This window comes from Protobothrops mucrosquamatus, unplaced genomic scaffold (assembly GCF_001527695.2).
Source record: "Protobothrops mucrosquamatus isolate PMUCROS unplaced genomic scaffold, P.Mucros_1.0 scaffold452, whole genome shotgun sequence".
NCBI lineage: Eukaryota > Metazoa > Chordata > Lepidosauria > Squamata > Viperidae > Protobothrops > Protobothrops mucrosquamatus.
In genome coordinates this window covers 491,684-517,482 of record NW_015386775.1, presented here as the reverse complement: position 1 = coordinate 517,482, position 25,799 = coordinate 491,684, and the positions used below count along the sequence as shown (strand labels likewise).

Genomic DNA, 25,799 nt, shown 5'->3' with positions numbered 1-25,799 from the left:
AACTGCTATCAAATTTCCATATCAGAAATTTATATATCAGGCTTACAAAGAAAAAGTAACATTTCAGGAATTTTTCTCCTTCTTTTCAGGTTCAATCCCACCTGGAAAATCCAGTGAGGTATCACATTCAGCAAATTCCACAGCATCAAGTGAAACCACTCCTGACACTGGATACCAAGCTATCTAGCCAATCTCTATTACTGCCTCATTCCCAATCTGTACCTTCTTCAGGATCTACACCTATAATAAAGAGTGATCATATGCCACCTACTAGTAATATCAGCATTCCTGAAAGTCCAGTAACCAAGATACTAACTCTTGGAGAAGAACATGAAAATGGGGTATGATTTAAAGTTGTGAGATTAGTTTAGAGCAGGCTATCATACAGAATGGAGTTGACAAAAAGAACAGTGCTCCAGTTTGTTCTGCTCTTGTTGTTTAAATAAAATAGGGTTAAGGAAGGATGACTTCAGACATTAATTTTATTGATTGTACCGTAAAGCTTGCACATTAAAAAATCATAACTTCATTGTTATCCAATTTCATTTGGACATCAACAAGCAATGCATCATCATTAACAAGTCTTTCATTACCATATAATCACTGCTTAATGATGTGTTTTGTAACTGATATGCTAAGAAGTGATTTTCCTCTTTTCAAGGAATCTAACCATAACTGAACAACATATGTGAAAGGGAAAAATGTTAGGGTTCATGTATGTTACTGGAGGTTTTTTTTTACTTTTACTTAAAAGAATTATGTCTTCAATTTAAGTCAGTGCTCCCCGCCTGCTCTGAAAAGTAAGGTGCGTGTGTGTGTGGGGGGGGGAAACAACATCCTTTATTTGATCTGTTTTCCCATATTTTCATTTGAGATTTCTTTTGCATTTCATAAAAAAGTAGTCTTTCTTTCATGTAAATATACTATAAGTATCTCTTGTTTCAGCAAATAAGGGTTGTAGAACTATTGCATTGCATTGCATACTTATAAGCATATTATTTAATAATATAACAGCTCCTATTCTGCAAATGTAGACCATAGGGTTGTCCAGATCTTTGAAGAAGTAGGTTGGTTTGGACAGAGACAGAAATGAATCACTTCTTGGAAATGGTTTTATAAAGCAATAGGTTCCTTCACTTCTAAGAGTAAAGCAATAATATGTGTCCTTCCTCATTTTCAAGCTTTTTACTTTCCATGCCTTTTATTAAGGAATAATTTTTTGACCAATTTGAAGCTATTTCAATTGTTGAGATTCTCATGCCTTAGCTTCATGGCCAAAATATTGATATTCCAGGGATAGAAAATTGTTCCCAAATGCTTTAATTTTATTCAGTTATTTTTAAAATGTTCAGAACCATTATTTCTGCCATCTGGTCTACCTACTCTTATTTACTATTTCTGTTATCACTGTAAGTTAGTCACATAAATGATTCTAGCTAATAAGAGGTCAATAAATAGTTAATAAGATGTTATGATCATAAACAGCAATATAATTTTGGCTGTGTGATGTGTATCCCACTGAGAGAGAAGGAAATGCATTTTGGATTAGTCATGTGGATGATTCTAGCAGATTAGAGATAATTAGGAAATAGGATGAAATCAGTAAATAAGTGAAATCAATTTGTTTGGCTGAAGACAAATCATATTTCAGAGACTTCAATGTCTATTTCCTCAAATGAGTATTCTGATTTTTTCCCCCAAAATCAACAAGTAACCATTTGGTTAAGTGGTAGATATTTCTTTTTCTCTGTTCTTTCTTCAAAGAACTCAGAAAATCTTACATGTTGTTTCCAGGTGATCTTTAACTCACATACTGTATAGGAACCATTCCATTTAATTGTAGAAGGATCATGACATTGTGCTCTTTCAGACCATTCTGAGTTGATAGGTTTACCAAATATTATTTGTTTTTAATTTGCTTTTGCTCTTTGTGACTGCAGTTCTCTACTTCACTCAGTGTATGTATCATTGATCTTCTTTTGGCATGAACTTATATAGGATTGTACTGTAAATTTCTCTATTAACTATTCATTTTCACTCATTAGCAATTCTTGTTATATTAGATGGAAGAAGTTATTGATGATATAATCAACATGGAATCAAATTTTAATGATGAAGGGATAAGTTGCTCTGAAACACCACTGCTCATGCCAAGAGTGGTAAGTAATTGGCATACTTTTTCATAAGAACAATTGAAAATGTGGGTCAGAAAACTGTAGTTTGGAATTATAATCAGGTAAAATGTGTTGCTTGCACTCAAACTATCTTTTGCAATTACAAATTGTAAATGTGTGCCATAGAAAGCTGTATTGTTCAAAGTTGTAAAACTATATTATAACCAGTGAGGTTGTAGATTCATCTATTCTCTAGAATGCCTTTAATATTTCATCAGTTTGTAGTTACTTTTTTCAGAAAAAGTTCATGCAGAACAGCATGCATGATTCAAATTCCTTAGTATTTTATTTTTATTTGCAAGGATAGCATTTTTCTATGAAAATGTAAATTATTGCCAAGAGAATGTATGCCTTGCTATTTTAGTATTGGTTGATTTTAATCATTTAAGTAACCCGTAGGTATGAAAAAATATGAACAAGAATGGTATAGAATATATATTTACAGACTTAACAATTGTTGTTGAAACTTACTATTGTCAAATATAACAATATTGAAGTACACTTTCCTATATATAAATTGTAATTAAGTATAATACTTTAGTAAAAATTCTAATTCTCTCTATCCAACTTTTCAACATTTATGAACAATTAATAAAAATCAAAATTGTCTCTTCTTGTCTCACCAGAAATTGAAGTTTAGCTACTTTGAACTCCTATGCTCAAATATTACATTTAGATCTTTATGGCACCTGAAGTAATGTTGTTGATACTATCAATTTCTAGTCAGTAATTACCATGAGTATGAGTACATATTTGATGGGAAAGGAGCTGACTAAATATTAACACCTCTATCACTAATCTTAGCTGATTGGAAAAGGCTAAACAAGACATCAAGGCAAATGACTTTGTCAAGCACATTTTACACTAGATCAGGCATAAATTCCAAGGAGGAATCAAAGGTCATTTGGTATATCAGCTTCAGCAACTGTCAGTATGTCATGAGTATAAGCTTGCCAAAAAACAAAAAATAACAAGAAAAACAAGCATCAAATTACATAGAGTGTCCATATTGAGTTTTTAAAAATAACGATTTATTTAGTTAAGTTATATAGTATGATTCAATAGGGCTGAGTAATGAGAATTGAAGAGTTGGTTTGGTATACCATTACGTTTGTCCCTTTGCTGAAAAGATTTAAAGTAAATTTCTCAAGAGGGGAGATTAGATATGAGATGAGTGGCAAATAAATTTCCTAAATAAATAAATATGAAAAATGATAAATTTATCATTTATATAAGCTGTGCTCCCCAAATGTACTGCAATTAACTATTTCTAGCAAATAACAGGAAAAGTTGTATGGACCTTTTAGTATTGCTCCCACTGGTTTTAGTGAATTGGCAAATGTTCTGAACATTCAAGTTGATCTGATAACTGCTAAATGCACTAATACTGAGGATAAAGAAACAGTGTATCCATATGCTGTGCATAGATGATCATTATCAGCAATGGAAAGTGAAGCTTTCCCCTCAGTTCTGGTTCTGCTAAAATATAGCTGGATAGCATGTGGAAAGACATTGTATATTGAGTGCATGCCATATTCTACAGTGCACATGGAATCCATTTTGACTACCCAAGAATGTTGTACAGTATTTCCTTGTCTCTTACCAAAGCTTGCTGTCTTATTTCGTATAGCATTCATGTGTATGGTGAGACATATGCAGATGAGCATTTCAAGAAATACCACTTCATCTTTAACATGCAAAATGACTTCATCTTTCATTTCAGAGGAGGTGGTTTCAAGCAGAACTATATTTTAATACCATCTTTCCGGTTAAGTAAGATATAATTGTGTAATTTTATGGTGAGGATGTGATTTCATAGAGCTTTTATATCTCAGTGTGGTCTGTATCCTCTCACTGACATCTAGTGTATTCCTACTGTAGATCTATCTGTATACTAATATTTGTTCAGAAGTAACTAGGCTTTTAAAATGATTCAGCTGCCATGGTGTTTTGTTCTGCCTAATTTGTACATAAAATATTTATACAACATTTTTGTTTGAGATAAAACTTGTCATAAATTGGAATTTAGTTGATAAATGCTTGCTTGCTATGTAAAGAACAAACTACTAGGTCACCTCATTTCTTTTAAATCAATATAATTGATGCCCAACCCTGACATTCACTGTGCTTCTCCTTTGCCCCAAAGCAAACATTTTTGGAGTGATCTTTGGCTGTGTTTCTTCATCATGGCACCTTAGCATCTTATAGACATTCAACTTTTTACTTTGCATTTATTGCTGATAATAACATGATATGTTTCTTGTTGCTTATTTTACGTTTCTTGTTGCTTATTTCTACACAAATTATTAAAAATGTATATCTCAGTATCATAGGAGTTGGCATGACATTCTTAGCAATCTTGATAGTTGTTGGCAGTATCCATTTCTCCTTATTAACATTTAATCCATTTAATTTAGTATTGTACCCAAAATATACCCTCGTATTTCATAAATTGGGTAAGTTATAAAGTTTCTAACTTGAAGGCTGGGTGCAATAAAAGGGAGTAAGCTTCAATCAATACATATGATATTCTGCAGGTAGAATATGTCTAGGAGATGTATTTTATGGCCCCATTTTAGTATAATGTGAAAGTGGGGTCTGCAAATCACCTACCACATGAACAAATGTATATTTGGCATCAAAATGATCATTATACAAATTATATAGCAATCACAAACACATAGACCACTTACAGAAAAACCCACTTTAATGTGTAGAATTCTTTTGCAAAGGATTGATATCAGTTCAACTAGGTAGACTAAGCCAGGATATCAACTCAACAGAAAGACTAAAACTATACTTTATTGGGGTTGGCTATAACAACAAATTCTTGTAAGCCTGATTATGCTTTACCTTCTTTTATATTATACCTTTGTTGTTTGCTATATATTTGTCCTTTGGACAGCCAATATCTCTTCCTTCTGTGGAAAAATTAAGATCTTAATATATATTTTAAAAAGAATGGACAAAAAGAAGAGAAAACATTTGATCACTAAATCTTTTGGGTATTAATGACACACTGCTAATTTATGATGCCATTTTAGAAGGGTTTTGCTTTGCTTTGTTTTGCTACTCTAAAATGATCTAGTTGAGATTGTAGACTATGTCCTTTAAAAGTTTAATCTCCACGAACAATTATTTGAAATGTGAGGTTTTTTTGTTTTTTTAATAAAATTTTTATTGATTTTTATAATTAAACAACAAATAGTGATATGATGCATTTACATACACAAACAGAGAGAAAAAAATAATAATAATCCAAGTCAATACATTGTCGGAAACGCTCGGCAGTCCCCGCCTTGCCTCCACCCTCATCCACTTTCCTAACCTTCCTCCCTCTGACCCACAACCTCTCCTCCTTCCTCCTTTCCACCTACCTACATCCCATCTCCTTTCTAACCACCTCGTCGAGTGCAATTTGGGATACCAGCCGAGCATCTCCTCTTATCAATACAATTATTGTTTACCTCTAACATGTAAAAACATCAATTTTTATGATTCCCCTAATCCCCTTCCCCCCCTGGACTTCCCGGAACCAAATACAGGATTAAAACACATCCCATTCCATATCTAAATTACAATTTAACTAAACAAACATAATACAATCTATATATACCTACTTTAACTCTAATAAAGCAATAAGTAAAAACAATATATCTACTCAAAAACTATATGATAGTTATTCACTCCATACTTTCTCTAAATATAATCTATCCACCTTCAACATTTAAGCTCAAACCAGTTTTTAAAGATCTAATTATCTATCAACCATCTTATATAGATTTTTTCTTACATTTTACACTTAAATTTTTCCTTCACTTTCTTCACTCTCAAGTCAGTACTTTCAATAAAAATCTTAAGTCAATACTTCCTTCTTCACAGCTGGAAAAGTAAAATAAAATCCCAATCTTAAGTTTATCAAATATTTTAAATCTCTTTTTATATTATTTCAAATATTAAACTAATTTCTTCCTTTTCCATAATAAAGTCTCACTTCCGGCGTCATCAACTTAACCATCCTTTGGCTTATGAAGCTTATTAAGCATTCCCTGCAAATCTGTCGTTGCAGATCTCTTTGGCCTCGCCCCTCCCACTGGCTCCGAAGTTGGTGAATATGTTATAGATACAATTTCTTTTTGTTGTTGCTCTCTCTCTTTACGCCTATAGGCAGCACGGGTCATCCTTTGCTACTTTGAATTCACTCCCAACTTTTGTTGATTCTGAGGATCTCCTGCAGATAAAGACATGGCCCCAGGCAATTCCACAACAAGTTGCTCCATCAAATCTTCCTGTGCTTTAGATGTCGATGATGGTGACAAATCAGCTTTCAGGACCGACAAATAGAAATCTTTAGCTTTTTGAACAGAATTTAACCTGTATCTGGTCCCTGCAAAATTTACCACAATACCCAAAGGAATCTCCCATCTAAAAGGCATCTGCCGCTTCTTTAACTCCTGAGCCAAAAAAGTAAAGTCCTTTCTTCTTCTTAAAATCTTAGAAGGTATTTCTTTTAAAAGTATAATATCTTGTGCAGCAATTTGAAATCTCTGCTGATAAAAGAGCTGTATAATTTCATTACGACGTACTCNTTTTCACAAAGTTCCTGATTTTTCTTATCCAAAAGTTCTTCTGTTTGTTTCACAGTCTGCAATGAGGACTTAGCTAAAGCCTCTTGTAGATCTTTAAGTGTAATGGAAGGAGGAGGTGATGGTGGGGGAGATCTAGGTTTTTGTTGTTGAACTTGCACAACAGGAGAAGAAATAGCTGTTTTAGGCAATGCAGAAACTCTAGTACGTTTTGAAGCCATTCTGCCAAATTATTTTTAAAACTCACAACAGCAAGTATAAACTTAAAAAAGCTTGACTTAAGAAAAATTCTTTAAAGTCCTTTAAAATGCATCATTCCACAACCGGAAAGAAAGTGAAAGTTTTCCTTTTGTTAAAAAGAAGCAACGCTTCCGCGGCCATTTTCTTTTCACTTTCACTTATAGCAAGTAACAAAAATCCCCCCAAAAATCTTCGAGTTAAAGTCACTATTTAACTAAAGTAAAAATCCCCTGTCAGGTTCTGTCTGTTCAAAAGTTACTCACAAGCAGATACAAAGTAGCAGCAGTGGCGGCGACGTCTAGCTTCGCTCCGAGGAGCGAAGACACTCCGAGCTGCGGAGAAGAGGTCCGGACTCCGGGGGAGTTCACACCTTCATCCCCCCAGGATCATTCCTGGGGGGACTAGGGAACTCAACCCCTATCCAAACCAAACTCACTTTCTCCCCTTCGCCCAGGGAGAAAGTTCCGAGCCGCAAAACAGCTGATCCGCGCTGTTTTGACAGCTTTGACGCAGTCCCGGGCAGGAGGCTGAGAAAAAAGCCTCCATCGGCGAAGCCTCGCCACCGGAAGTCCGAAATGTGAGTTTTAATATGGATTGAATGCTTCATTTTTTGTAGAATGAGAGAAGTCCCATATTGGCAAGATGTGGACTTCTCATATTCATTGCAGTAAATATTCAAATCATTATAGTATAGTGGTTAAGATGTTAGTACGAATGCCTGAGAGGTAGGATCAAAAAAGCCAAGATGACAGCCACAACAGTTTTGGGTTAATCACTCTCAAGTTTCTTTATATTCTGCTATAGAATTGTTCTCAATACATAACCACAGGCTGCTAGTTGAAAAGATACCTTAAAGTCTGGCTTAAGGGAAGATCTTGTTTTACACTATGAGAAAGTCAGTCCTGTCCCAAGATAGATTTATTTATTCTACTGGAAATGAGTTAAAAACTCATGTGATCAGAAATCTAGCACTGAAATGAGTATTGTGGCATTATATGTTCTAGTTTGAAGAAAAGGACCACAGCAAAATTACATATCAGCTGCTGACCTATTCCTTGAAAGGTTATCTAGTTAATATCACTGCTATGTTTCCATTATCTAACTTGAACACTATTCTCCTTGGATGTTCTGGTTTTCCAATATTGTCTGCCTCATCCGTCTGCTTACTATATAATCTAATCAAACTCAGCATTTTTGCTTGCCTGGTAAAAAGACAAGTGTTACCTTGAGGATGAAAGGTCTTGTAGATGGGCAGTTAAATCACAGAGAATTGAAAATAAACAATTAAAGTTACTTCAAGGTCATTTCTGTAGCTTGCAGCTAATAAGACAGTCTTGCAGCCTGTTTCTGAACAGGCTTAATATAAGCTAGGCCAAATAGAATACACAAAGCTGTACTGTTTCTTCTCCAGTTTAGAAGGGGAAATATATTTTGATAGTTTTGTTTTATTGTGTGGGTAGTTGCATTAGAGGCAGTGGATCAGTTTGCATTAAAAGGTCCATAGTCAATGCATATTTGATCATTCATCTGCAAAGACATGGACATGTTGGTTAGTTAAATTGAATAAAGATAAAATGATAAAAAAAATGAAACAAACATTGAACAAATCTATTTTAGTTAATTAAAATGAACCACAAAATGCATTTTTCTATCATATGCATTATTAATGAAATACCACTACATTCTTAAACTTTTGAAGCACTGTCATTGATGGTTGCATTTTAAATCAGTGTGTCTGAGGTTTAAACTGAAGACCTATTTTTTAATTTTCTCCTTGGCAATTAGCAGCAAACCAAATATTTTGTCACCACCTATGCCCCATACTTTCTAATTAATTATAGGCTAAAAATGGGCTCTGAGTGCTGCTCAGTTGAGACAAACTGTAGCTGATAACTAGTTAAATTAGAAGCAGTTAAATTAGCAGGTGAACAAATTAAACAAGTAAGCAATTTTAAAATTTGAATTAACTAAATGTAGAAATAAGTTTTCTGGACAGATAGCAACCATGATTTTAACAAAATAATTCTTAATACAGAATATTTGGTTATTTATAACTGTATGTATGAATTTATGACATGAATGTGATGTATCTGTAGATTCAATGTCTGACAGCTGTTTCAGGTATGTTGCCTTAAGATGGTAAAAGTATAAATGTAAGCGTGGCTAGTGACTGCTACAATTATGTTTCCTATAGTAAACTAGGTGGGTAGAGATTGGGTAACCAGATTACAAATGGGGTCATAGAAAGGTAGAGATGTTAGGTTGTAGGTAAGTATGACTACCTAATGAATAGAACACTAAGGGAAGACATGATAGCAGTCTTCTGCTATCCTGTCTTCCAATATTGGAAGATGTCACAGGGGAAAAGGTGTTTGTTTATTGTCTGTGATATCCCAGAAGGAAGATTTATAGAGACAAATCCAAATTCAAGGAATAATTTTATAATTGCTAGAGCTATTAAGCAGTGGAACAACATATCTCCTAGAGTGTGCCCCATCTCTAGAGGTTTTCAAACAACAGTAGAACATTTGTGTAGAGTATCTGAGGATTCCTATTCTGTGCAGAGATTGGACTAAAATGCTTCCAAGGCCTTTCTTAACAGATATTGCTGCCAAACCTATTAATAAATCAAACCATTTGTAGTAAAATGCCTTCTGAGCTAGGTAAAGTAGCAACAACCAATATAGGAAAATTTAACAGTTAATCAAAGTGATAGTCAAGAAAATGACCCATCCAAGCTGACCCAAATGTCATGATAGGAAGTTACTTATTCAAAAAACAAGTCATGAATTTTTCTGGAATATGAATGCTAGAAAGAAGTGTTATGCATTACCCAAGACTGGACAGATATAGCTAAATGAGCTATGTGACCAAAGATCAAAGTCTGATCCCAAGTGTCCAAACTGGGCAGTCAAGATCGGACAGTTCCCTCAGTGATCATCCTTCCTTATAACAGACAAAAGGAAATAACTATTTACATACTTTATCAGTTATCAATTTTGTTATCTCAAGGTATAGTGAAAGCCACCAATTTACATGTCTTGATCAAATAAGAATATCAATAGCAGCACTTTTTTGTGTGGCTGCTGATAAAAACAGGATCGCCAACATGATCGCAAACGTCCGATAACGGATATGGCACAACAAGAAGAAGAAGATAGAAGCAGAGGCCACTAATGAACTAATGTCTTATAGGTACCTGGTTGCTCCAGTAGATTGATCTTTGGCTTGATCCAGCAGAGTTCTTATATCTTAAATAGGATAAATACAGACATGCAGAAAAATAAAGTCACTGGGGCTATTTCATAAAATTATTGAAATATTGGACACTGTTTTTTCATCTTATCTACTTCACTAAACAGCTTTGTAAAATTATGCTAAGGGACCCAAAAGAGCCACATTGAATTTTTTTGAGAGTCAGTTTGGTTTAGTGGTTAAGGCACCAGGTGACCATGCCTTAGGCATGAAACACAGTGGGTAACTTTAGGCCAGGCATTCTCTCTCAGCCCAACTCACCTCTCAGGGCTGTTATTGTGGGGAAAACAGGAGGAGGAAGGGACATTAGATATATTTGCTACCTTGTTGAGTTATTTATATAAATAAAAAAGCAAGGCATTTTTTTAAAAAAGGTGATGATAATGAAAAGAATGACAAAAATTTGATTATATTCATCATAATCTCTACCTGACTGCATATAACAGGGGCATACACAAAAAACCCTCCATATTTCAATCAAATAAAATACAAATACAAAAATGTTTTTTTCTTATTTCAATTAGCTATTACCAGAGCATATCTGAAATTTAATTTGGTTGGTGAGTTCTTCATGTTTCTGCAGTTGTATTGTCTAAAGATGTCTGGTTAACCATTTGCTGTGTTAATAATTCAACATGGATATTAGCATTGTGCACAATGCTTTATTTGTCAGAGGGGAGAAGGAAATGGAAGAGACGTAGTTTGGCTGAATAGTTTACTGCCACAGGTACGAAAACAATATGAATCGAAATATTTTTCTACATTTCATGACTTGCTTAGTGTATGTCTGTAGTTTCAGAATGACAGCTATCTTATAGAATATTTTTAGTATGTAAGAAGCCAATTTACATTGGCTGCAGATTTGCTTTTTACCATTAGTCAATCTTTGATTACTGTAATGATGTAGAGTTTACATTAGCTTTTCTCATTAAAATAAAATAAGGATAATACTGTAGAAATCGTGACCAATTTCTTTATCTGTATATTAGCTATTTTTTTCATAGATGTTGCTGCTTTATTCAAAGGCCTACAGATAGGATTTTGATTCCTATTTGTACATTGCTGCAAGCATTTCAGAAAGAGATAACAGAAAAAAATCAATACGATGTAGATGTATTCCAAGAATTGAGATGTAATAGCTGACACATAGATATTCTACAGCCCATTTAGTTTGAGACTCAGTCCCTCATTCCATTTTAAATGTGAAGAATGGAATATAAGAAAGAAAACCAAACAGAATGATTCAATTAGTGAAAAGGTATTTTCATTTATCTCTTTCTCCTCCTCCTCCTCCTCCTGCTTCCCATTTTGATTAAGAAGATATCTAGTTCTGGAGAACATTTTTAAACAGAGCATCAAGTCAGTCCTGCTGTCAGCATGATAAGTATCTCATTCTTCTTTTGAAAGCAGTGTATACATCACTGAATCTTTGCAAAAACCTAATGAGTTTGGTCGTGCTAAGAGAGAATAATAAACTCTTGCTGTTCTCACCTGGCAGAGGGTTTGAACCAAAGGCTCTATATAGCTTAGAGTTAGATAGTGCTACCTGATGCTCACTACAAAAAATGTACCTTTTGTTATTTTATTTCTTGATGTATTTTTGTCTGTTTCTCCATGGCAGCCACAAAGTTGGAAAACACTCCTTCAAATGCATAAGGTATTGTCTTAAATTGGCAGGCCATACAAATACTTATTGTACACTCAGACTCACAAATGTATGGTGAACATTTAGTGAAACTCTAATATGTACAGTAGTTATTAATAAATTAACCTTCCTACGATAATGTTAACTTTATAATCAGAACTCCCTTCTTAATGTTCACTGTATCCTTTTCTCTTTTCATATAATTTCATATTTTCTTTTCATTTTTTTGGTAACTATCCTGATTCCTTCGGCGTCCCAACATTATACATATTATTGATAATCCATACTGATGGAATGTATGCTAGTCCATTAAACCTGATTCCATCAAAATTACCAAGATTCTCCACATTTTTTATATTTACACTGAAGTTCAACATGTAGTACATTGGAACTGAACGTGTTTACCTAGACTAGGGTATTGTCAGCCATCTCAGAAAAACCAAACATGAAGCAAGACTAGATGAGCTAATTCTGCTTTATTTTAAGGCTACATTAACAGAAGCTTGCAAGTTGAAGTTATAAAAATTCCACTTCCCATCGCCTCTTTAAACGACTTGATCCATTAGGGCAGGCCCTTCATAAGTTACTTCCTTTGACCTTTAAGCTACTGGGGGCTCCTGTCTCTATTGTCTGATGGCTTCCTAAGCAGCATCTCTTTCCCTCATTCTCCACTCTCATTCACACATTCTATTACAGATCCAAGAATAATTCACCATCAATTATGAATTGATTAATGAGATCTGCCAAAATAAATTCCACCCAGGAGAATATTTAACATAGTCTTTCTAATGTTTGATATTTGCATTTTTAGAAAAACCTACCCCACCCCAAGTTCTTTGAACTGTAAAATGTATATTTTAAATATTGCGTATAAAAAGGAGGATAATTAAGTGTTAAAAATATTTTTACATTTAAAAAATCTGTATTAGGAAATTTATGCAGCATCCATAAAAGATTATGTAAATATTTACATTAAAATTTGGATATCTCAGGGACACTGACCATATGTGAAAGATGTGAATAAAAACAGGTGATTTTTATGATGTGAAAAAATCTGCTAAAAATCACAGCAGAACTGTAAACTGCTGAATCAAGACATATAATGAACAAGATTTGTTGAATAAATTGTACACAAAGCTGCATGTTTCAAATTCAGGATAGAAAATACATACACATATAGAGGAAAAATTTGGTAGTCATCCAAAGAAGCTGATTTCGGCAAAGTTGGGACAAAGAAGGGAAGTCTGCTGCTAAAAATATAGAAGAAACTAGATTTTTGGATGGATTGAAAAAGGTTACATTAAATCTTAAAGGTTATCAATGGTTATTAATTTCATCCAATATCTGAGATAGAATCCCCTTTAACATCAGTTTCCAAGGTAGATGTTGCAATGCTCATGTCCTGTTTGGTACCTACAAGATACATATGGCCCACTATTCTTATTCTTATTCTTATTCTTATTCTTATTCCTATTCCTATTCTTACTACTTTCAATATATTCATTCATTTTCTCTTCTTAAAGACAGCTTATTCCATTTTTTGTTTTTCCATCTCTAGTTTTTCACTCGGTCATTATCTGGGGATGAAGAAAGGTCATGATTAAAATGTACCATTGAGATATGATGAAATGGTAGAAGTTTTAAATATAAGAAAATAAAATGTTTTTTTCAATATTTATTTATTGGTTATTACATTTGCATCCTATCTTTCATCCTGAAAGCTCAATGAATTACACAAGTTTCCACCCTCATATATTCTTATAACAATCCTTCATAGAAGCTTAGACTCAAAGGTAATATTAGCCCAAAGTCACCAAAATAGCTTCTGACTGCTACTGATATTATTAACATTATTAGATTTGAATATGGCATATGCTAACCATTTTAAGGTCTATGGAGCTTATTTCTGCGTATGTAAAAAATTCAGAGGCATGAAAGTATCACAGTGCAACAGTGTTTTTATCATTTTAATAAAAAACATCAGATCTTGCAAATAAAATTGCAATGTTAATTGGTTTTTATATTTACATTTACTTTGGATATAGAGTTAAATACTCCAGTATACTGATATTATGGGTTATGATGCATTTTAGATATTTGTTTATTTTGATTAATTTCATCTGTTTTCTGATATCTCATTTATACTGTTTTTGGTTTGGTTTTGGGTTTTTTGATTCCTTTGAATTAGTCTTGACTCCTGGAGTGACTGGAGAAGTCCCTTGGCAAGTGGTTTGCCATTGCTTATTTCTTAAAGAGTGTGGAAGAATGGCCCAAGGTCACCCCGCTGGCCTTATGCCTAAGGCAGGCTAGAACTCATTCTCCCAGTTTCTAGCCTAGTGCCTTAACTACTATCTCTCTCTCATTACTCCTTACTTGTATTCTGTAAGAGTCCCATGTAGCTATATAACAAACAGGACAAAACAATCAGTTGTTGTGTACTGATCTTGAAAAGAATAAAAAGCACACCCTTGGGGCCATAGAATCTTAATAAAACTAAAACATTATGTAGGGCACTACATAAGAGCAGATGAAGGTTGATTGTATGTCTACTGGGTAGCCAGCCAGTTGGCTAGCAAGTTAAAACCCTGGAAACAGTTCCTTTTCCAAATCATGTAGTATCTATCTATGGGGGGAAATTGCAGACACACAAAAAGCTGTTACTTCTAGTTTTTCTGTATGAATCAACTATTCCTATCAATCAAGGGCATTACAAATTTGAAAGTTATTTTAAAAATCCCAACAAAATAGAAGCTTAATTTTATGTTTGGAATGATTTTATATTAATGGTCAGAAATGAATAATCAAATAGCAGATTATAAAATTTATGTCTACATAGCAAATAGATAATTAATTACCTACCTAATTTCTCCTAATGCCTTTGCAAGACAATTGCCCACAACATGGTCTCCTATGCTCTATCCAGGTCTATTTTAAGATGCTTTGCATAACTGCATCTTTTTTGTATGCTGCACCAAACACAAACAATTTAGCAAGTGAGTTCAGGGAGATAGTTAGAAATTCATTTGGGTCTCAGGTAAGATCAGCAAGGTTATTTTCACTTTCAACTTAACTCATATTTGCAGTGTAGTAGCAGTAATCCTGTTATTGGAAAATATGCTATGGCATTAATTCAAAATCAGACATCAGGTGCCATAATCAGGCATCATTCTGCATATAAAACTCAAATCATCCTCCTCCTAGTTTCTGCATATGGAACAATGGCAATTTTGACCCTTAACATTTTATTTTATTTTATACATGATAAAGGCAAAGTATGTTTTTTAGATGTAGTTCCCATTGAGATTAAGACATGAATACGCATCTGAAATGGAATTTTGTTCTTAAGTACTTATATATGTCTTTCCCATGATAAAATCATGAATTTATTTTCATTCTTCCATATCTAATTTTATGTCTTTTTCTTTCACTCTCTGTGTTTTTCAAAGCTTTCAAGTAGCATTCTGGATTTATACAACAGTGACCAAGGAATGACAGCTGCCAATGTGGGTCTTACCAATACTTCCTGTCCTTCTAATTTTCCAGTTAAAAGGGAAATAACAGGTAATACAGCTTTGACAGTTTGGCACACTAAAAAGCTTGTTTAAACAAAGGCTGAAGTGTCTGTCTGTTTGTAGAACAAATGTAATCATGCAAACTGAAAACATAGTAGAAGTGATTTAAATAAACATTTAATACACATTGGACACCTTCACAGTGTACTGTTTCTACTCTCTAATTTCTTATTAACTGGTTTTAAACCATCCATGTGATTGTTTTCTCTCTTGGTAATGAATTATGAAATGTGGAGAACAGGTAGGGAACACTGTTAGCCATTTAGCATTCTATTTAGTAGCCTCCCTGAATCAGAATGATCTGGTTCAAAACATTTTTATCTACTGTATTTGTTCTGAAGTGAATATCCCTAACAATGAAAGTCATGGTAGTCCTTGCTGGTCCTTATATCTAGACACATGCAGTTAATGGCTGTAATTACTATAGGAAACAAAATTGATCTGCACATATTTTGACTTCTGGCCCATGATATAAATAAATTATCATCCATTACATTTGTTCCAGGTCATCATAAGTGACTCTTTTAAAGGTTCACAATACAGCCATTCACCACATTAATGAATTAACATCTTTCAGACTTTCATTCAATTAATCTAAAGAATGTTAACAACCATGCAGTTTATCAGTGCAACTTAAAGGGAACAAAGAGATGATTTTCTTCCTCTTTCTTCAACATACAAATCTGATTATGCCTGGCAAGATAATAATAGGAAACTTTATTCACTTTAAAGTATTATAAAGTTTTCTATCACCACAATGTAAAGTACAACAAATTGGATACTGCTTCCACAGAATTTTAAAAATTAAAAATGCATGATATTTTTAAAAAGTCAGCACATGCTGTAAACAACAAGGAAGCAGGAAGTAACAAAAGAATTAGGAAATCTGAGATGGTAAAACTTTTCTTAAAATCTTATTTGTAAAAAGATAATTGTTCATATAAAGTAATCTATGACCTGTTTAAATAGATTTTTATTTCTTTCACAGATACACAAGCAATCACAAAAGAGAGACTAAAAAAGAACAACCATAATCTCAGTAAGTACACTTAACACTTTCCAAATATTTACTATTGTTAATAGACTGTGGAAATAACTGTTTGCTTTAGAGTTATTGTTGAAGAAAGACTGAAAAAACTTTTTTGTGTGAAGGGGATAGACCTGAAAAATTGAAATGGACAATTTCTCTCACAATTTCTCAGACAAAATCATGTCTTCCATTTCTTTTTTTAATGTTCCAGTTGTAACCCATTGCCAGATTTTACCTTTATCCACTTTCCCCTCAATCTTTTATAAAAGTTGACCATGTAATGCTTTTTCATGCCAGTATTCTGTTCTTGTTTTTATTATATTATTTTGTTACCTACACATTCAATAGGTTCCAATTTAAACTTGCATCAGTGCCTGTTCTTGCTGTCTTTTATGTAATTGTTTTCTTGTTTGACAGTTTGTTTTTCTTGAAGTAAACCTTTCCATTTCTATAGGGAAGACATCATCTATTAATATCTCTATGACAGAGGTGTCAAACTCGCAACATCAGGTGACGTGTCATAATGTATCGTGACTTTTTTTGCCATTGCCGGCAATGGGGTGGGCCTGGTTTCACTATGATGAATCCGGCCCGTGGGCCGGCAGTTTGACACCCCTGCTCTATGGAAATGTAATGCATAGTGAATCATCATTTACTTTCTTGTTTTTAGTCCAAATTGGCCAGTGCAAGTTGTGTCCAATTCATAATTCCAGCAGTGTATTGTATCATAGGTATGGCCCAAGTATGGATGCATTTGATGGTGTTTCCATCATTCTTCTTATGCTTACAGTAGTGGCTAAAATTGTGGAAACCTTATGGGAAAAGTGTACATTTGAGGTTTGATGGCTAATAACACCACTTTTGTTTAGAGTAGTACCATAAAATTATATATCGTTGGAAAGATAATTTAATCAGGAATGTAATGCAACAAAGTTTGTTCATTATCTGTAATCTATGAAAAGTTATAGCCAAATAACCAGAAAAAGGAAGCACAACTTGCTTAGATAGCTTTCCTTCATCTGATTGTAGCCAATAATTGATGTCATGTATTGAAGCTGAGAGGAGGACACTTGTCAATTGTGTTATGTGATCGCTATCAAGTCGGTTTGGGGTTTTTTTGTGTTCTTTCATTTAGTGAGCTTGTAAAACGTAATAAATTTAAAGTAATGGTGCAAAGAGTTGACTAGTCACCCAGAAAGTGATGTAAAATAGTATTATTATGTGAACAAGGCTACAGTTATAAAGAAATTAGAAGAAAAATTGGTGGAAACTTAACCAAAGGTGGCATTTCTAAGTTTTTGAAGAGGTATAAGGAGACTCGGTCACTACAAAACCACACTGGTAAAGACAGGAAAAGGTGCACAACAGCAAGTGATGATAGAAGAATTAAGAGACTGTGCCTGCATGACAGAAGAAAGTCCTCTGGGTGTATACAAGATGAAATGGCACAATGCAATGTGAAGTTGAGTGCAAGGACTGTTCGGAGCAGACTGCAGGAATTTGGCCTAAAATCTAGAATTCCACAAAAAAAAAAGCCACTTTTATCTCTCAAAGATAGAAAAGACTAAATTGGGCTAAAACCCATGTTACCTGGACAGAGGAACAATGGGACAGTATTATTTGGAGTGATGGACCAAGTGATGGACCAAGATCTCCCTGTTTGGTAGTGATGGCATAAAATACGTAAGGAGAAAACTCAGAGAAGATTTGCATCCTGATTGCATTACATGTACCACGAAACAACCAGTCAGTGTTATGATCTTTTCTCACTTTTTGTATGTATTGTTTATTAATCATATTTTAAATTTGTCCATGTCTGATGTTATCCAACTATAATGGTTCCTGCTGGTTTGGCCATTTAGAAATAGCAATAGTATTTAGAGTTATATACCACTTCATTGTGCTTTACAGCACTCATTAAGCAGTTTACAGAGTCAGCATATTGCCCCCAACAATCTGGGTCCTCATTTTACTGACCTTGGAAAAATGGAAGGCTGAGTCAACCTTGAGCTGGTCAGGTTTGAACTCCTTACAGTGGGCAGAATTAGCCAGCAATACTACATTCTAACTACTGTGCCACCACGGCTCCTTTGGCATTTCAGTTTCATATATTGTTTTTGATTTTACCCCAAATTATTAAATATTGATAATACTGCATTATTGTCCTTTAGTACCTTGTATTAATTTAGATATGTTGCCTATTGCTTCTATGCTGTGTGCTGTGTGGATTTTTAGGAGAAAGAGCAGAATGCTCAATTTGCAGAGATTGTGTGTGTAGCCCATATCATCTTACCATTAATAAATTGTAATAAGTTTATGCTATAAGGTTAGATATCTAGGAAAATTGTATTTTCCTATCCAGTTTAAACTAAGTAATGAAACCAATATCCCACTTCACTTAATACTATTGTATTGAATTATGCATGAATTGGTGAGGTTAACATAATTGGACTGTACATTATTCCCATTGTTTTCGTGCAATTTATATATGCATCATGCTTCATGGCATCTTAAAATGAAACTGCACATTCCAAATAAATTATATCTCTGCGTCAAATAATTTCAATAATATTCTTGATATTCTTACTTCTGAATAGTCATCTTGGTGACAATGACCACTAACTGTGCCATAATGTTCTATAATAATATAAAGCAAGTGGATGGCTGCATGCAACAAGCAGATATTAAATGTAAAAATGTCAGGTGTGAAAGATCAGGTCCACACAAGAAGGTCCAATTAAAGTGATTTAATGCCACTCATGCCTATGCAATATTCTCACCTGCTAAAAGTTAAATAAGGATCACTAGAATTAAGAGAGGTTGGACTTTGGCCTGTGGCCACATAGAGATTCTAAGCTGATTCCTCTTTTAACTCCACCCTCTCCCCCTCCCCTATAAGATATTTTACAATCAAAAAGTGACTTGTTCTGTTTGTTCAAAAACATTTTTAAACTAATTAAAAAACTTAAAGTATATTTGTTATGTACTATTAGGCAGTTTTTTCACCAAATTTTCAAGCATGAATGGTAATCAAGATTTATAATTTATGAAAGAATAAAACATATATTTTTAAGATCAAAGCTAGACCTTTGTTTAAGTAAACATGGATGAGATTTTAAATTAAATATTTTCATTCAAATGACAGCAAACACATGAATGGTATTATCACCTCTTTGCAGCCTTTCAAAATCAAAATAACTTGTCTGATATGATAAAAGCACTGATCCTTGAGCACTGATTCACAATTTTAGTTCATTGTCAAATCAAATGAGAATTACAATTATTATTTGAACACAAAGCCTTAATATTATATATTCTGTAAATATGGAAGTAAAATTGTCACTGTTGTTATATTTTGATTATGTCTGGCCTTATGGCTGTAATAAACAGATTGATTGAATGTTAGAGGTACACATTGTTACATTTATCTTATACATTACATTCCTATAAAATCTTTGTTAGCTGCATAGTTTAGATGAAGAGTTAGGTGTTCTTTCATTAAAGATAAATATTTTGGTATTGATTATTTTTCTCTTTTTAAAAGAAGTTGTCTCAGGATAGTTAAACTAGCTATTTAATGGCTTTCACAGATTAAATATTTTCAAGCTTTACAAAGTAGAAATACTGTGAATTTTGAAAGAGAGTATGGTGTTTTGTAACAGAACAACTTTGTTGCTATAAAGATATCTTGTTTTATAGTTGAAAGAAGAAGAAGGTATAACATTAATTACCGGATCAAAGAGCTTGGCACACTTATTCCAAAGTCTAATGACCCGTGAGTTCACCTGTCATTTTTATCATTGTATTTAGAATTTAAGTAAAAAGAAAATACAAAAAAAAATGGAGCAGACAGGAATTTTAGATGTCATATTTAGTGTGGACATTTCATCTAAAGTGGCAGATTACTGGAGTCAATTTTTGTGTTAGTTAATGGGTAATTTTAGATTCCAATTTAACTGATAATCTACATATAATATATTGGTCCATGTGGTAAGATATTTTTAACATTGTACTTGAAATAGCATACTTATAAGATAAATGCCATTTTGGAGTCAGTATTTCCCTATTAACAGTGACAAATCATATTAGCCTAGATATACAAAGCATTTTCATATAGTATTTTATAGAAAAGTTTGTTTCAGTTTATTTTAATCATATGGGTTTTAAAATATGATGTGGAATTGTTGCTAAAACTAAACTATGATTTTGGTGTACTATTAACATTGAATATCAAAATTAGATAAAACCTTTTATTCAAATAAGAATAAAAATATGCTCATTAGAAAATCAGGTGAAAAGAGTTATAAATTTTAAATTATATTCAGAAATTTATGCTTAAATTGTCAGTAATGTATGGTTCTTAGTTCATTAATGGAGAATTCTACACAGATTTTAATCAAAGTTAATAACAAAAGCATTTTTACTAAAAATATAAAGACTATAAAAGTAGAATCATGAATCTGCATTTAGATCTTACACCAAAAAAGTCACTTTATTATGTTCTTTTGACATTTATTTTCATTCTGGGATTAATTTTAATATATAAGGGCTTTTTAACTATTCTATTAAAATTTCCATTCAGAAGCAATAATATCTAAGTGTGAATAATGGTCATGTAAATCATTATTTCATATTAATATAAAAGATTTTGTACATTTTTATAAATTTTGCTGACATGCACAATTGTGAAAAGGTTATCATTACTTTCTACAGTGATATGCGCTGGAATAAAGGAACTATTTTAAAGGCATCAGTGGAATATATCAAGTGGTTACAGAAAGAACAACAGAAAGCTCAAGAATTAGAGAAGAGAGAGAAGAAATTAGAGCAGGCTAACAGACGACTGTTGCTACGAATTCAGGTTTGTAGAGAAAAATGCTCGTTCAAAGCCAACCTCTTCCTTCCTCCATCTTTTGATTTTGCTACAGCTTTTACATCATCAAACTATATTCAATGATTATAAAACACATACACATAGATCTACACAGTAATTACTTGGAACTTAAGATACACTTTGAAAAATGTTCCTAACCTTTTATTTTGGGGTACATTGTCCAACATCAAATGAAGCAGCATGTAATTTTCTGGTCACTTCCTATAATAGACTGTGATTGATCTACAGTTTTTAATTGGATAAGGTTCTAGATAGCATTCCTGAATGTCGTAAGAGAATTAGTGTGTAGTCACAGGCATTTTTAAGTATTTAATTCAAAGCAAAACCCACTTGGGCCTGTTTCATTTTCAGAGGTAAATAGTGCAACCAAAATCAAGCGAATAATCATCAGCCACAATAATGCAGACAAGTCCCTGCAGTTTTCTTTGCAAGATTTCAGAAGTGGTTTGCCATAGCTTAAATTAAAATTAAATAGACATGTATAGGACTATGTTGTAAGGTATGGTGATCTTAGATAACAGAGTATTAAACTCCAGTAAGATCAATAGGACTTCCAAGTCTAAGTAACACAGCACTAAAAAACACTCAGTGAAATTAGAGGATTTGAAAATACTTTAGCTGGAATATACATAACGTTGTAAATAGATGTTTACTGGAAACAATAATTGTTTCTATAAAAACAATCACAGTGCAACATGTGAAATTGTGGGCATTTTAAAATTCTGAGAGGTATGCAGCAAAACATGTACTTGAGTCAGGTCCCCCACTTTGATTATTTTTGGTCTGTTGAATTCAAGAAGCCAGACAGTGGGAATTTGTGGAGAATTTCTAATAGAATATCTATTAGGATCATACTTCAACTGATTAGGTTTTTTTGACATGAATTAAAAATGTGATCTTGATAATTTCAGATAATTTAATTTCTTTGGAGATGAACCCAATATGAGTTAAGCCCAGGCAATTGCCTCCATACGATCACTGCTTCCCCATAATTAAAAAGCCCTGCTAAATAGCTATATTAAGCAACCATTCTTTATTCATACATTAGAACTCCCTCTCACTCATTTTCTCAGTATCGTATCTGACTTCTGTCTTCTTCAGAGGTCACCTGTATCATGGAGGATATTAAGAATTCATTCTATCAGCAGAATTGCATCTATAAGCAAAGTAGGAAGACCACCTGATAATATTTTAGATTATTAAAATATGTATATGTTAATATTCTCAAATTAGTAAATTTAAAATTGTTAATATTATTATTAATATTTTATAATATTTTTGTTTATTACATCATTATACTATTTTAATATTTGTTATGTACACAGTATTGCTAGTTGGGTTAGTTTACAAATATTGAAAGATACACACATACATATATACAGTTTAAATCAATTTCTACTTTATGGAAAAGACAGCTTGATTTATAAATGTTTAAAACTGGTTTAATTCAATCAATTATAAGGTATAAGCAACGTAGGAATGATGCTAAAATTTCATTAGCTTATAAAGAGAAAGAAAAGGTTTCCAATCTCACCTGTCATAAGTAATAAAGGATAAACCTAGATATTTAATATTTCTGGAAACTCTGAAGCAAAGGAAGAAAAATGTTTTTGTTTTGCTTTGAAAATTTTGGAGAAAAATGGAATAAAAGCCTTATTTTTAGCACTCTATACAGATGTTTAGTTCAGACTCATTAGTTATTCAAATATTTGACTTTCTCTCTCCCCCCCCCCTCTCTCTCTTTATTTTTCCTTTTCCTTTCTTTCTCTCTTTCTCTTTCTATTGTTGGGAGATATTAAAGTGAAAGTGTATTGTGCTGAGAGAATAATTGTAACATTAATTGAATTTATTTTTAAGAAATATTTTATGCAAATGCATATGCAAAATGCTTAGCTTTAAAATGAAGCATTCTTTTGCCTATTTAAAGAATCTGATAGGAAAAAACAATCCTGTTAACAGAAAAAAATTGTCAATTTTATGGATGTGTGTGTATTCTGGATGCAGAAAACACTGATTTTCCAGAAAAATTGTGAAGAAGCTCAGATTATATATTTTGTCACAAAGGCAGTGCATAAAGAATTTCCTTTTTCAGAAACTGAACCTCCCCTCCAACAGTTTTAATTTCTTCTAAGCCTTTATTTTTATCATTCTATTATAAAATAATTTAATTATAATATTATTGTTTTATGGACCTTTTGGAAACTTAGTGGTCTTGCACTAAGATAATATTTTAAATGGATATCTTGATTTCCAATCATAGATTAATTACTTTTGCAACTTGGCCATTTTATATATCATGATACAACTTATGTTATCATTACAAAATAAAGTGTTATGAAATATCTCATAATCCATTTTCCATTTTTCAGAAGGAAAATGCCTTAGAGTATTTTTTCCCCCTGACTTTTTGTTCCTGAAATGGAACCAAGGTATTTATATTTGTGCTTGAATCTTAGACTCCCAAATCATACCAAGAGTCCATGGTTCATCATTATGGCTATTATGTAGTCTTTATATGGCTTTATAAAGACACAAAAAACTAGGCTTGTCGCATTAGTATGTTACATTTTAAGCATACTGTCAGACTAGGTTTCAGAACTGCACCAGACATAATACTGAGATGCATGGAATCCCTATGATTTTTTTTTTAATCCTGCTCTCTAAATATTTTGTTTTCTAACACAGGAGCTAGAAATACAAGCACATGCCCATGGACTACCAATGATGTCTTCAGTCAGTGTGGTTGACTTAGCATCCAGGGTCATGAGGCAACAGGCATATCCAGAAGAGAATTCAATAGACTATATTCAACACCTAGCCATGGTTCAAGAGCAAGATGTTGATCTACATGACCCAGCTGCTGCCTTTTCTGATCCACTTTCCCACTTTACAGACTTGTCTTTTAGTGCTGCCTTAAAAGAACAGAGACTAGAAGAAATATTACTAGATGATACAATATCACCACTTGGGATAGACCCTCTTTTATCTTCTGTGTCTCCTGCTCTATCAAAAGGAAGCAGCCGAAGGAGCAGTTGCAGTTCAGGTGATGATGTATAACATATAACAATATTCCATAGATAGAATAGAAGGAAATCTTCCTTGATTTACTAGTGCTATATGTATGCTGCTCCTTATTTCAGCATAATCAGGTTGGTTGCTGATAGAATCTATTTTGGAAAGGATTGAGTGTGAAATAAAAAATAAGACAATTTTCCAACTTTATAGAAAGTAGTAAGATTTTACTCTCAGGCAAGACAAGGGGGGCATACATATTCAAGGAGAACATTGCTTTTCATGCACAGAGGACAAACGTTTTGAATGAAAGCTTAATTTATTCATTACAAAGTCTCTGAATCATGAAAAGAAGTTTGGTCTCTCTTTGGCCTCTGTGCATGGAAGTTAATGTATAGAAAGCCCACTGTACCTTTTTATGTAGAAACACATGTAAAATCTATTTTCATAAGTCCCTTGTTTGGAAGTGATGACTCAAACCATCAAAGATTTTGTATCATTATTATTTATTTACAAGGAATGCTGTATACAGTATTCAATACCTTGCAATTTTATTCCACTATTGTCTAGAAGCAAGTTGGTGTTAGAGAATGTTGGGGTCAAAGGTAGCCCATTGCATATCAATCTAAAACTAGAGGGTATGTGTTCTATTTTAGGATGCTTGAACTATTGAAAATGAGAAGCAGAACCCTAAAATAGATATTTGAAGCAGGACCCTAAAATAGATATCTGGCAACTTCAAGAAATTATTCTACGTATCATACTATATCCAAAATAGCTTACAAAGGTTCAAGTTCAGAGAATGTACTTCACATCCTGGAATTCTTGACATTGATCATGAAAATATTTCCTACCAATCTAAATTATTTATTCACTAGGAATGAATCCTAATGGGTCGCAAACCTATTAGCATGGAAAGTGTGCATTAGGGATATAAAACCGTGTTGCATGTGGGAAGACATCTCTATCTTCACTTAATTGGACTGCCCTATTCCCCATAAACAGGGTCTAGTGCCCAGCAATATCACTTTAAGGTGAATTGTATAATTACAAATTGGTGTGCCATTGTCCCAGTGCATATTGGGAATAAAATCACCCAGTGATTTTAAAAGTCCAAGCCATATAAACAAAGGCCTAGATTGATGCAGCCTAATACTTAAAAATGGTAAAAGACCCATTATTAATATTAATTGTTCCAAAGAATCTAGGCAGTTTCAGAATAACCTTCTGCTGGACACTTTCCTAATGAATATTTTGAAATTAAATGGATTATACGTCCATTATAAGTTAGATCCTATTGAGGTGCTTGCTATTTGTTTTTTTTTAATCTTGCATATTTTTCTGCAGTATAATTCTATTGATGATGTTACAATATATATGCATCCATGTTT

General features: G+C 33.1%; 1 protein-coding gene across 1 annotated transcript; it reads left to right on the top strand.

The window, feature by feature from the left end:
- Positions 1-1,960: 1,960 nt before the first annotated feature.
- Positions 1,961-24,453, top strand: TFEC (transcription factor EC). The gene is given in 8 exon segments (XM_015816440.1): positions 1,961-2,124; positions 3,665-3,688; positions 6,446-6,465; positions 15,347-15,461; positions 16,461-16,511; positions 20,202-20,277; positions 21,216-21,363; positions 24,082-24,453. Coding segments are annotated over 8 exon segments (867 nt in total). The 5' UTR covers positions 1,961-2,063.
- Positions 24,454-25,799: the final 1,346 nt, after the last annotated feature.